Raw genomic sequence first — 14630 nt, 5'->3', positions numbered from 1 at the left:
CCTGCTCCTTGGATGCTGCCTGACCTGCTGCGCTTTTCCAGCAACACATTTTCAGCTCTGTCTACTTATTGTGTCTGGAAACCATCTTGCACACATTGGACAAAAACTGACCCATCTAAAGTACTCGAGCTATAGTATTTCCAGTCAATATTTGGAAAGTTAAAGTCCCCCATAACAACTGCCCTGTTACTCTCGCTCCTATCCAGAATCATCTTTGCTGTCCTTTCCTCTACATAGAGTCATAGAGATGTACAGCATGGAAACAGACCCTTCGGTCCAACCCGTCCATGCCCACCAGATATCCCAACCCAATCTAGTCCACCTGCCAGCACCCGGTCCATATCCCTCCAAACCCTTCCTATTCGTATACCCATCCAAACGCCTTTTAAATGCTGCAATTGTACCAGCCTCCACCACTTCCTCTGGCAGCTCATTCCATACATTTAGGTCTCTTTTATATCTTTCCCCTCTCACCCTAAACCTATGCCCTCTAGTTCTGGACTCCTTGACCCCAGGGAAAAGACTATGTTTATTTATCCTGTCCATGACCCTCATAATTTTGTAAACCTCTACAAGGTCACCTCTCAGCCTCTAATGCTCCAGGGAAAACAGCCCCAGACTGTTCAGCCTCTCCCTATAGCTCAAAACCTCCAACCCTAGCAACATCCTTGTAAATCTTTTCTGAACCCTTTCAAGTTTCACAACATCTTTCCGATAGGAAGGAGACCAGAATTGCACGCAATATTCCAACAGTGGCCTAACCAATGTCCTGTACAGCTACAACATGACCTCCCAACAACTGTACTCAATACGCTGACCAATAATTTGGATGGTAGTTTCCTGAGTGAAGGGTCAGTGCAAAAAATCTATGACAATAAGAGGAGGAACGGGAAAGTGTGTATCAACATGGTGACCATTGCTATGTCAGCTCACAAAACCAAATTTTCAGCTTACAACCTCAGTTTGGGGTCCTGACTATCTTAGGGAAATCTTGTACTATAGCTTTACAATTTACTTATCAACATTGTTGCAAGCTAATCATTGAATAATTCATCTAAATGCTGAAAGTATACAAAAGAGGAAGAAAGAAAATTAAGTTGGTTTGTCAGTTAACATTATGACAGTCATCAATGCTGCATACGTCTCTGAACTATTCGGAGGCCTATGCAAAAATCCCAACAGGGTGACCTGTCCTTTCCTGTTTCTAACCTCAGCTGATACTACCTCCGCAGACGAGTCCTCAAACGTCTTTTCTGACACCGTAATACTGTCCTTGACACTCAAAATCACACATCCACTTTTTTACCAGCTTCTCTGTTCTTACTGAAACTTCTAAATCCCAGAACCTGCAACAACAATTCCTGTCCCTACTCTATCCATGTCTCCAAAATGGTCACAACATCGAAATCCCAGGTACCAACCCATGCTGCAAATTCACCCACCTTATTCTGGATGCTTCTGGCATTGAAGTAGACACACCTCAAACCACCTTCCTGCTTGCTAGTGAACTCTTGCGATCTTGAAACCTCATTTCTGTCCTCAGTACTCTTAACCTCCTGGACCCTGAAATTACAATGTAAGTTCCTATCCCCCTGCTGAATTAGTTTAAAGCCTCCCACAGAGCATTAGCAAACTTCACCCCCCTCCCCCCAAGGTTATTGCTGTTTATAGAAGTCCCAACGACACCAGAATGAGCCCCAATTATCCCGAAACCTTCCATCCGGCACTACCGCAGTAGCCACATGTTCAACTCCTCTCTCTCCCTATTCCTAGCATGCGGCACGGGCAACAAACCACAGACAACACTCCATTTGTTCTAGCACTAAGCTTCCATTCTAGCTCTCTGAATTTCTGCCTTTGATCCCGATCCCTTTTCCTACCTATGTCGTCGGTGTCTCTGTTGACCACGACTGAGGGCTGCGCCCCCCTCCCCTTCTAGGATCCTGAAACACGATCCGAGATATCACGAACCTGGGCACCTGGGAGGCAATGCGCCAACTGTGAGTCTCTCTTGTTCCCAAGGAAACAAGGTGGTAAAAGTGGAGACCATCATCACAAGGCCAAGTGTTGGAAAATGGGATGCGAATAGTGAGTCAGCTGTTGTTGACAGTGCAGACTTGTTGGACCGGTGTCTGTTTCTGTGCTCTGAGTCTAGATTACAAATAGGAAACAAATTACTACAGGCTGAATGGCTACCAACTACACTGTCGCTATTCTGTGATGATAACTAATGGAAATCTGATACAAAGACCACAAATGAAGAACTGAAAGATGGTGTGAGCCAGCCAGTATTTACAAGAAGAAATGCAGGGTTAATGTTTTGGATAGAATCATTCTTCCAAAATTTCTGACAAAGTTCAAAGCAACAGGACTTTAAGATAAACCTAAAAATGAATAAGAAACAGGCTGGAAGGCAACATTGTTTCCCTGTCAAGGGAGTGGCACCTGAACTGGGAGAGGACGTACTGCGTCGGGTACCTCTGAGTTTGGCAGCAAGGGTGCTGGCTGGATACTTCAACACCCCCTCACTTACACTCCAATTAAATCGTGGGAAGATGGTGGGTGATCTTCCTGTCCTGCCACCAATTCAGGGACTCAGTGGGCAGTTCATACCTGTTGCTGCTGGTGTTAATGGCCTGTATCTCCCATCACAGGAGCTCGAGAGCAAACCTGGCTGGGATTGCAGGTGAACTCTGGGGGGAGAGGTGCGAGGAACGCCTCACTCGCCGTGCCTGATCGAGGGGAGAGCCATCTCCCTGCCTCTGACCCTTCCCTCCCTGAGAACAGATCACCTTTTTTATTTGGATGAGTTTTTTGGAGGCAAAATAGCTTCCTTCGTCTTTATTCCTCTGGTAATGTTGATGTGCATTTATGCTACAAGTGCAGTCCTAAATTCAAACTCTGTCTTTGCAATGTCTGACCAAGACGGGCGTGACTTCATAATTTGATTTATGTTATAATAGGTACTAAGAGAAACTACTTCAGTTGGAGGAAATGTTCCCTGCAGCCATCCAAATCTTAGTTCACGGAGATATTTTATCCAGGGGTTACTATACTGGACAGTTCAATCCCAAGTTTGTTGGGCCTTCCAAAGCATAAAGATTGAATCCAGAAGTCACTGGACCCTCTCCGGGCAGGATTTCACTGAGAAGGAGTTGCTCAGAGTGTGTGTTTTATCATGTATGTTTAATTTTCAGGGAAGGAAGGTCAAATGCACACGTGAAAGGAGACTACCAGAGAATCGGCGATGTTATGCTTCGGAACATGTGCACTCTCAAGGTACAATATCGACACGTCATCATGTTTGCGTAAAGTTAGCAGTAGGAGACAAGCATGCAGCAGACCATCCTTTCCACCAGTCTTTGTGGAATCCTGCTCCCTTCAGTTCTGTCTCCTTCCCATGGCTTTTGCTTAAGTCCCAGCAAGAGGACAAGTCATGTGTGAGCTGTCTCCATCCCTTGTCTGGTCAAGACATTGTATTGCAGTGACTGAACTGCTACCCTACAGTTAAAGGCATCGATCTGCTCTCTTCATTCACGAGATGTGGATGTCACTGGCTAAGCAGCATTTATTGCCCATCCCACATAGCAGTTAAGAGTCAATTAGACTGCAGACTGAGTAGGGATGGCAGTTACCTTCGTGAATCAGATGGGTTTTATTGACAGTTGACAATGGATTCATTGTCATCATTAGACCTTTAATTCCAGATTTTTACTGAATTCAAATTCTACCATATGCTGTGGCAGGATTCGAAACTGGGGATTAATTACGTGGATTAATTGCCCAATGATTACATTACCTCCCCATAGGGCATGGAAAATAGTTTCAGCTCTGTGTAAATGTGTTGCGCTCTTTTTTATAAAACTGAATATTTATGAACCTTAATTTATGAACTTTCATCCTTTTAAATGTCAGGAGTTCACCGGTTATCTACAGAAATATGATGAAGTTCTAATGGAATTGGAGAGAGCCACCAAGCAATCCAAGAAATTGGAGGGTGTTTACAAAGAGTTTGAGCTGCAGAAGGTCTGTTACTTACCTCTGAACACATTCCTGCTGAAGCCAATCCAGAGGCTGATGCATTACAAACTCATCTTAGAGCGACTCTGCAAACAGTATCGCCCTGACCATCGAGATTACAGCGACTGCAGGAGTAAGTATCAGAGTGATATATAACACCACAGTGTTGGCTAATCACCAAAGTGCAGTAACCTGTATTGGTGTGATGTGTATCACAAATAGTAAATCACTCAGACTGTCAGACCATGTAGTGACGGCCAACAAAGCATTGGATTATTGCCTTGCAGCCTTGCTTGTTAGCGTATAGATATTAACTGGCTGATGCTGGTCGCATGGCTGGGCAAGGTCTAGGAACTGGACAAACGCTGGAAGGGCGAATGAAGCAACCAGGAGGCTATTAAGCTAGTGAACTAGGGATACAGAGATTCCCGTGGGCCTTGCAGTTTCAGAGACAGCAGCAAATAATGCCGACAGTCTGTGAGTTAAGACCCACTGGAGAAGTGCATTTTGGGTTACGGTACTAAACCGATCTCAATGAGTCAGCAGACTTAAGTTGAGGTGCCCAGAGAATGAGAGGATTTGGGCGATTTGGTGCAATGCTGCTGCTATATAGGTACAAGCAAACACAATCCTAGCAGTAGTGTGGAGTGTAACATGTGACATTTTGAACTGCGGGAGGAGTAGGCCTCTTGGCCTATGACCATTCAGTAAGATCATGGCTGATCTGATACTTGACATTTCCATATATCCTGATACCCTTCATTCTGGTGTATTCGATGTGCCTGATAAGATTCCTTATACCCTGTTCAGTCACAAGTTGCAATGGTCAGTTATGAATTATTGGTTCCTATAGAAATGTACAAAATAGGAACAAAAGTAGGCCATTCGTTCCTTTGAGTCTGCTACACCGTTCAATATGATCATCCAATTCAGTACCCTGTTCCCATTTTCCCCGCATACCCTTTGCTGCCTTTTAAGAACAGAAGAACTATGGTACATATCAGTGGGTTTAGTAGCTGTTTCACCAATCGTTCTGTTGGTTTCCATTTACAGATGCGCTGAAGGAGGTCAGGGACATGAGTGCCCAGTTACACAGCAGTTTAATCAGGTTGGAGCATTTCCAGAAACTCACGGAGCTGCAGCGAGATCTTATTGGCATTGAGAATTTGATTCTGCCAGGAAGAGTAAGTACCCCAGGAAATATGTAGCGCTTGATTTTCCCCTGATTCAAGATGTTGATTAAAATGACAGGCTTAATCTGGTCCTGTCACAGGTTCCAGCTTCATTCGAGGTGGTATAAGAGGAGCTTGGAAATTGAGGTTTGTAAAATCATGAGGGGCCTAGTTAGGGTGAATAGCCAAGGTGTAAAAGGGACCTAAGGGGCAACTTTTCCATGCAGAAGGTGGTGCATGTATAGGAGGAGGTGATGGAGGTAGGCACAATTGCAACATTTAAAAAGCATCTGGATGGGTACATGAATAGGAAGGCTTCAGGGAGGTCTGGGTCAAATGCTGGCAAATGGGATACCTGCTCGGCATGGACGAGTTGGACTGAAGGGTCTATTTCCGTATTGTACATCTCTATGACTCTAAGAGGAACGCGGCAGAATATTCTGATGCTTGTCACTATTGTTGACTTGTCCGTGGTCCTAGTGAACTGGTTTCTCTCCCTCCTTCCACTGCAGAGTAAGTAAAAGAAGGAGGCATATGTATTCTGGAAACAGGAGCTGGTGTAGACCTTACAGCCCCTCAAGTCTGCTTTACGATTGAACTCGATCACGTGGCTGATCTGCCTCAACCCAGTTTTGCTGCACTTTACCTGTATCCCTTGGTTTGTTAATATCTATAAATCTCTTGATCTCTGTCTTGAACATACTCAGTGACTGAGCTTCCATAGGCCTCTGGCCAGAGAATTCCACAGATTTATCACCCTTGGAGGGAAGAAATTCCTCCTGACCGCGGTTCTGAAAGACCTGCTCCTTGTTCTCAGACCCTGTCCCCTAGTTCGTGACCCAGCCCCCACTTCCTCACTCCAGCCAAGGGGCTAACATTCATCCTGTTTCTATATTGTTGAGCCCTGGAGAATTTATGTATGTGTCAATGAGGCCACCTCCCATTCTTCTGCACACTAGGGAATGCAGACCCAATCTCTCCTCATAAGACGATCCTACCATCTCAGGATTCAGTCTGGTGAACCGTTTAGACAGTTTGTTTCACAACCTCAGGCTTTCCCAAAGGCCTTGTGTAGTAAGATTTGTGCTTTTGTTGGGAAGAAGTGTAACAGAGCCTGCGGAAGCCGTGTCGGTCTGTACTGCCACCTACAGACTCAGTGTGAGAGTGGAAGAAAGTCATCTTTGTCTGCAAGGGACTGCCACTGAGATGAGGCTTTTAGGGGGCTCAAATCTGAAATTTGTTCATAACGGGATCTCTCAAACCTGAGTGTGATAAAGACTAGATGGTGTCTTTTTGCTGGTGTTGATTGAAGGATCCAAATTGGTTTTGGCATCAGGGAGAACCTCCCTGGTCTCCTTTGAATCTGATCTTTTTATGTTCACTTAGGGCAGAGAGGGCCTGAGTTTAATATCATTCTAATGGCGAGAGAATTAGTGATGACACTGAGGCTTGAGGCTGCAGTAGCAAAGGGGACCTGCTCCTTTTGGATGGATATTATGGTCTAGCTATGATGGTCTTCAGAGTCAGTACTCTCATGGAGATTGAATGTTGTGTAAATATAATTTATAAATTCTGTACCTCCTTTCCCTTCAGGACTTCATTCGGGAAGGCTGTCTCTATAAACTTACCAAAAAAGGCCTACAGCAGAGGATGTTTTTCCTGGTAAGTATTGCCTCTATCTAATAGCCTTCTGTATCTAAAAGGTGCTATTTTGTTCCTCCTCAGTGATTTTTTTTCATGCTGGTAAGGGATCAGGCCTCATGAAAGGCCTTAATGCTCACTCTATTTGAAGGTCTCTCCTCTCTCTCTTTCTTCCCCCCCCCACTTTTACTTTTTATATATTACATCCTTTTGCATTATACCAGTCATTGTTGGTTCATCTGTATGTGTTCACTTAGGTACGGCTAAGGAAATAACTAAGACCTGTAAAAATGGTGCAGCAATTATCACGGGGGATTTTAATCTATGTGTAGATTGGTCGAACCAGCTCAGTCAGGGTGGCCTTGAGGAGTTCATCGAGTGTATCTGTGATAGTTTTCATGAATAGTATGTAATGGAACCGATAAGGGAGCAAGCTATCCAAGATCTGGTCCTGTGTAATGAGACAGGAATAATTGATGACCTCATAGTTAGGGGTCCTCTTGGAAGAAGTGATGACAATATGGTTGAATTTAGAATACAGATGGAAAGTGTGAAGAAAGTAAAATCCAGTAGCAGGATCCTGTGTTTGAACATGGAGGACTACAATAGAATGAGGGAGGACCTAGCTAAAGTAGACTGGAAACAAAGATTTAATGGTGGGACAGTTGACAAGCAGTGGCGACTTTCAAAGAAATCTTTCAAAGTGCTCAGCAAACGTATATTCCAGTGAAAAGTAATTTTCCAAAATTCGCTGGACACTGGGCAGTCCCAGCAGATTGGAAAACAGCACATGTGATGCCACTGTTTAAAAAGAGAAGTAGACAGAAGATGGGGAATTATAGACCAGTTAGCTTAACCTCTGTGATGCAGAAGATGCTTGAGTCTATTATCAAGGAAGAAATAGCAGGGCATCTCAAAAGAAATTGCCCCGTTGGACAGACACAGCATGGTTCATGAAGGGCAAGTCATGCTTGACAAATCTTTTGGAATTCTATGAAGACATTTCAAGCAAAGTGGACAATGGGGACCCAGTGGATCTGGTGTGCCTTTGACAAGGTGCCACACAAGAGGCTGCTGCATCAGATAAGGATGCATGGCATTAGGGGTAATGCATTAGCATGGATAGAGGATTGGTTGACTAACAGGAAGCAAAGAGTTGGGATAAATGAGTCCTATCCTGACTGGCAATCAGTGACTAGTGATGTGCCTCAGGGATCGGTATTGGGGCAGCAATTATTTACAATTTATATAGATGATTTGGAGTTGGGGAACCACATTTACAGTGTCAAAATTTGTCCATGACACTAAGATGAGTGGCAAGCAAAGTGGGCAGAGGACTGTGAAACTTTGCAGAGGAATATAGATACATTGAGTGAGTGGGCAAAGGTCTGGCAGATGGAATACAATGTTAATAAATGTGAAGTCATACATTTTGGTAGGAGTAACAGTAAAAAGGATTATTACTTGAATGGTAAAAAGTTGCAGCATGCTTATATGCAGAGGGACCTTGGTGTCCTTGTGCATGAATCACAGCAGGTTAATCTACAGGTACAACAAGCAATTAGGAAGGCAAATGGAATTTTGTCCTTCATTGCTAAATGGATTGAGTTTAAAAGCAGAGAGGTTATGTTGCAGCTGTACAAGGTGTTGGTGAGGCCACACCTGAAGCACTGTGTGCTGGTTTGGTCTCCTTACTTGTGAAAGGATGTGCTGGCTCTAGAGGAGGTTCACTAGGTTGATTCTGGAGTGGAGGGGGTTGTCTTATGAGGAGAGACTAGTAGACTGGGATTATATTCATTGGAATTTAGAAGAATGAGGGGGCAGTCTTGAGAAACATATAAAATTATGAAGGGAATGGATAAGAGAGATGTTCCCACTGGCTGTTGAAGCGAAGATAAGAGGGCATAGCCTCGAGATTAGAGGGAGCTGATTTAGGACTGAATTGAGAGCTAAGGTAGTTTTTTTTTTTGAAAAATAAATGAATTAAGGGATAAGGTGAAAGCATGGGTAAGTGGAACTGAGTCCACGAAAAGATCAGCCATGATCCTATTGAATGGCAAAGCAGGCTTGAAGGGCCAGACGGCCTACTCCTGCTCCTAGTTCTTCTGATCTTTTGTACCTCAGAATTCAGCGAAGTTGTTCATTCAGTCATGGTATATCATGATGGTTTTTTTTCCTATGGACGTGAACTCTCCTTGTCTGTGTACTGTTTCCTCAGCATCATTTATTCTCCCATGTATGAAGGTAGCCATATTTTATTGCATGTTTCGGGTTGAATGGTGTACTTTTAACTTGTTGGGATACTCTACTTTGACATGATCAGGTTTGGTACGGGGGTTGAGCTAGATGCTGTATTTAGATTGCATTGAATATTCCCATTACATATAAGCATTGATTAATACTGTATTGAAGGAGGTTGTTCATCCCATCAGGTTTGGTTCCTCCAGAAAACTATCCAATTATCTTCATTCTCCTTCTCTTTCATGAAACTTGTACATTTCTCAGATTCATTTTTGAAAGCTATGATTCCGCCTCCCCTTCAGACACCACATTCCATGCTGATAATTTACTGTGTAAAAGACATTTCCATCTGTTGCTTTTGACACACCCTAAATCTTTATCCTCTGGCTATTGACTCTGTGTCACTGCACATACAGTAGTTTTTCCTTCGGAATTGTCCAGGAGTTTAACTACCTCCATCGAACACCTGCTGTAAGGAGAAAAATCCCAGTTTTTCCACATAATTCCAGACCCTCGTTCCCGCCATTCTGGGTAATTTCTGTCATACCTTCCCCAAGGCCTTGGCATCCTCCTGGAAATGCGGTGCCTAAAACTGAGGCAAACGTTCCAGCTGAGGCCTCCATTTGATTGGTCCATAACTAGGCTTTAATCAAACACAATTTATTCTTGCAACAAAGTTAAAATATGACCAAAAAGAAGAACTTGCATAACTTTAACTCTATTGAAATACTTAACAAGATAATATGTTCATTAATGCCAATCATCAACTGTTCCAATATAGGCCGAATCACATAAACACGCCCTTTGGTAAAAATGTAATTCAACAAAACAGTCATAGTTCTCACATGCAGTCCCGCTCCAGTCCAGAAGAAAGAAACAACCTGTCCCTTATGATTTTTAAGAGGAAGCCCCACGTCTTAAGACTTCAGTCTAGCAATTGGGAACTTAAGCTGTTAGCTCAGCAGTTAGCAGACGCATTCTCACTATCTGGAAGCAAAACTAAAAACCTTTCTGGGTGTGAGTGAAACCTGCACATGATTCCTTTGTCTCATTTTAAAACAAAGAAACAGCCAAGGAGAACTCAGGCTGTTTTCAGCTGCCTGTCTGATGGAGACATCCCAGCGGCACTGTGGCCACACCACTCTGCAAGAAAAACAGGACAAAACACATCTCTCTTAAAGGCACAATACTGTCACAAATGTGTTTAATGACTGCTTGATATTACACTCCCAAGTGCTTTATTCCATTTAGCATGACTCAGTTGGATGGAGTTGCATAGTTCGATTTTTATCTTTCTAAATCAGCCAGTTTTTCTAAATCACTACGTTTGTCGTCTCTCCTAGTTCTCTGACATGCTGTTGTACACGAGCAAAGGAGTGACGGCCAGCAACCAGTTTAAAGTACATGGGCAGCTTCCTCTATGTGGAATGATAGTAAGTATACAGAGCGAAAGCCTGGCAGTGATTTTATTCGATGGACTGGCTTTGATTAATCTGTGCTGAATATTTTCTTGTTCAGCAGTTTTGTTACAAGGATAATAGAAGTATTTGGGAAACAGTGTACTACCTAGAATGCAAAAGAAACTCTTACAAGAGGAGCTGCTACAAGTTGTGCACAGAACCCGACAATCCTTGTTAACCTGCTTTTTATGTCCATGGGGATTTTAACTGTCTTGCCTTATGTATCGATTGTATTGAGAAATCTAGCTTGGTTACAGTGTTTCACAATGCAAGGCACCATCAATGTTGGCTGAATTAAAATTCAGGAAATAAGGATCAGGTGACCCTGAGCATGTCTTTTAATAATCAGCACTTGCAGAGAGGGCAATAGACTAAGTCGACAAAGATCTACAATTGTGCCACCTTGGAAATGCCTTTCAGAGGCGAGACCAAGATGATGGATAATGGAAAGTGTGTCAAACACTCAAACACTCAGTTTTGTTAGTAAGTGGCAAAGTGAAAGGAAACTCGCCATAATATTATTGCTAGAGAGAGAGAGACAAGAAAGATTTTAACTGTAGACAAGAGCTTAGAGCCTGGCATGGAAAGGTGACTGGCTTTTTCTGATTGAGAGGGAGGGAGAGAGAGAGAGAGGAGTTGTTCTAAATATAGGAGTGACGCATAAGTTCTGGCTGCACGTCTTCCTTGTGGCTGTTTGAGCACTTCAACAAAAATGCCCAAAATGTACTCTTAACATCTCTGTGTACCAAGGTTATTAGTCCTGGTACATTAAGTTGTTCTGTTGTATTCGCATCTTTACATATACTTGACTTCAGCACACGTGCCTTGGCCTATATTGTAAACAGTTCAGAGAATATAACTTTTTTTTTCTGCTCAGGTGGGACCTGAACCCAGGTCTCTTGGCTCAGAGGTAAGGACACTACCACTGTACAACTTCCTGACACCCTGGCCCTTATTTATATGACTGTAGCAATGAGATTTCAGAAATGACCTTTAAATAAGTGATCATTTGACTACAGTTTAGGAACATTTCCAGAAGGGGTAACTGGCAAGCAATTGAAACCAGAGCCCCTGGAATCAAAGGGCGAAGGGTGCCTTGGGCCAGATAGTAACTTGATAATACAAGGGAGGCCAGGCTGAATATTAAAAGTACAAAAAAGAAGTGAAAAGGAGACAATGGCAGGGAAACCACAGGATGAAAGTACATTGGCTGCTAATGTAAAAGGGAGTGCAGAGTGCTCTTCTGTAGGCAAATGAACAATAAAATAATTGTCAGAAGTGTGGTGGGGCTGGGTGGGACCAGCATGGGATTGGTTGGTAGAGAGAAAATGACAGTGGAGTTACAATGACGAGAGTTTATTGGAATTGCGAGCAATGCATACCCTCACCTTACTGTCCCTTAATGTTATCATAATGCTTCAGAATGTAAAACTAAAGCAATACACAGCAGACGCTGGAGAACTGAACTCGGAAACTGGAGAAACTCAGCAGGTCTGGCAACATTTGCAGAGAGAGAAACAATTAATGTTTCCAACCTGGTAGAACTCTTCTTCAGAACTGTTCTTTATCTTTTGCTCTGTGGCACTGATGATCTGTAATCTCGCTCTCACCTTCTCCTCTCCTTCCCTTCTGTTCTACTTTCTCCTGTCCACCTTGGTGTTTTAAAAAATTCTCAAGGTCAGGTTCGTAGGAGAGTAGTCTGACACAGAACAAACGACCAAGAGGCGAGTCTGCTAGAATATGAGCATTTTATTCCCCGCAGCGTCGCCACAACCAGGTCTCATACTTACAACGGGTCTGGCTTATACTCACTCTACATGTTACCGGAACTGGGAGCCGTCAGTTCTCGTAGAGCGGTTGCCAACAACCCACGCTCGGCGGTTAAACGTAACCCCGGAGCAGACTCACCGAACTGGAGACTTTTCCAGCTGATATACTCTTTTCCAGATATAAACATTCATGTGAACACCCTGCGCCCCCCCACCCCCAACATACTGCTATACCCGTTCTGTGGCACCTTCTGTTCATATTTTATGATGTAGCTGTACTCTTGCAGAAAATGAAGGAAGCACATGTCAGGTATATACAGGATAGATTGGGGCGGCACGGTGGCTCAGTGGTTAGCACTGCTGCCTCATAGCACCAGGGTCCCAGGTTCGATTCCAGCCTTGGGTGACTGTGTGGAGTTTGCACATTCTCCCCGTGTCTGCGTGGGTTTCCTCCGGGTGCTCCGATTTCCTCCCACAAGTCCAAAGATATGCAGGTCAGGTGAATTGACCATGTTAAATTGCCCATAGTGTTAGGTGCATTAGCCGGAGGGAAATGGGTCTGGGTGGGTTACTCTTCAGAGGGTCGGTGCGGCCTTGTTGGGCCGAAGGGCCTGTTTCCACACTATGCAATCTAATCTAATCTAAACTCATTCCATACATGCACTGTGTGGAATAAGCTGCTGCTCAGGTCCCTTTGAAATCTTTCCCTCACTTTAAACCTAGACCCTCCAGTTTTGGATTCCCTTACCTTGGGAAAAGACCTGGGTGATGCCCTACATGATTTTACAAAGCTCTGTAAGTTCACTGCTCGACTCCTCCACTCCAAGGAATAAGAGTCCCAGCCTCTCCTGATAACTCCAGCCTTCCAGTTACTGAGAGCAGTGAGTGGAATCAGAATCAAGTGATGGATAATTAGAAAATAGCATCTCACCCTTAGGGAATCAGTTCTAGAGAAGGACACAGTATTAATAAGGATTACACATCGTAGTGATGGGTTAATCAGGGTCAGAAATGTAAAATCTGAAACAGTGTGAGGTTGGAGGCAATGGAGAGACAACTAGTGCAATGGAAGGCAATGGGGTGAGAGGGAAAGATAAGACTAGCAATGGTGGAAGGAGAATAATGAAAATGGACTAACGGCAGCTAACCTGTTTTGAGAAAGTTTTGCACTCTTGTTAAGTGGCGAATCACTGCAGAAAGGCTGCAGTGTTATGTTTTCAATAAGCCCCTCAGGAGACCACCGCATGCTGGTTTGTCCATTTATGAATAAAATTCAGGGTAACCGCTGAAGACATTTCTACCCACTGGCAACTTGTGCCACCCAGCTGAAGACTCTATCCCTCTGCTTTTACTGATCATGGTAACTTCCTGTGTACAGTACTTTGTAGCACAGTCAGCAATGTCCAGCTGAAAACCACACCTTGTGGACACTGGGCATCTGAGCCGTGGCCACTGTTTCTTTGATGCCTCGTAAATGGGGCAAGAGCCGGTTTACTCTCTGTCTCCAAGGAAAGATGTGGAGGAGCCGGTGTTGGACAGGGGTAGACAAATTAAAAATCACACACCAGGTTATAGTCCAACAGGTTTATTTGGAAGTACAAGTTTTCAGAGCACTGTTCCTTCGTCAGGTAGCTAGTGGGGCAGGATCATAGGACACAGAATTTATAGCAAAAGATCATTGTGTCATGCACTGATGTGATATTGTGATATATTGAACAAACCTAGATTTCTGTTAGGTCTTACATTTTTTAGAATGGGTTGCAGATTTCGATTCATTGATATGTAAATCCCAGAACCCCATTCTAAAAGATGAAAGATTTAATAGGTTTGTTCAATATATCACATCAGTGCATGTCACTATGATCTTTTGCTCTAAGTTCTGTGTCCTATGATCCTACTCAACTAGCACCGCTCCAAAAGCTTGTACTTACAAATAAACCTGTTGGACTATAACCTGGTGTCATGTGATTTTTAACTTTGTCCAAGGAAAGAGTTGGAGGATTGTGTCCAATTCCAGCAGCAATGGTTTTACAGAGGATGTTAAAAGGGGGACAAAGGAGATCTAATACTGACACTTATACAAAAATTCTTCCTGTTTATGTCATGAATAAGCAAATCTTAGCAGGACTTATACACTTAATGGTAAGATTCTAGGGAGTGTTGCTGAACAAAGAGACCTTGGAGTGCATGTTCACTCCTTGAAAGTGGAGTCACAGGTAGGTAGGATTGTGAAGAAGGTGTTTGGTATGCTTTCCTTTATTGGTCAGAGTATTGAGTACAGGAGTTGGGAGGTCATGTTGCGGCTGTACAGGACATTGGTTAGGCCA

The 14630-nt window shown here is 43.6% G+C and overlaps 1 protein-coding gene across 7 annotated transcripts in view; it reads left to right on the top strand.

Annotated features, from left to right (window-relative positions):
* Positions 1 to 14630, top strand: part of farp2 (FERM, RhoGEF and pleckstrin domain protein 2) — a 182375-nt gene that overhangs the window by 143389 nt on the left and 24356 nt on the right. For all 7 annotated transcript variants that reach the window (XR_006313336.1, XM_043701708.1, XM_043701709.1 and 4 more), the window contains 5 exons: positions 3198 to 3279; positions 3916 to 4153; positions 5074 to 5204; positions 6786 to 6854; positions 10418 to 10507. Coding sequence is in view for 6 of the 7 variants with exons in the window: in XM_043701708.1 (XP_043557643.1) it covers positions 3198 to 3279; positions 3916 to 4153; positions 5074 to 5204; positions 6786 to 6854; positions 10418 to 10507 (610 nt within the window). In the remaining variant the exon portion in view is untranslated. The remainder of the gene's footprint in view (positions 1 to 3197; positions 3280 to 3915; positions 4154 to 5073; positions 5205 to 6785; positions 6855 to 10417; positions 10508 to 14630) is intronic.

This window comes from Chiloscyllium plagiosum, chromosome 13, assembly GCF_004010195.1.
Source record: "Chiloscyllium plagiosum isolate BGI_BamShark_2017 chromosome 13, ASM401019v2, whole genome shotgun sequence".
Lineage (NCBI taxonomy): Eukaryota > Metazoa > Chordata > Chondrichthyes > Orectolobiformes > Hemiscylliidae > Chiloscyllium > Chiloscyllium plagiosum.
This window is presented reverse-complemented; position numbering and strand designations above follow the sequence as displayed.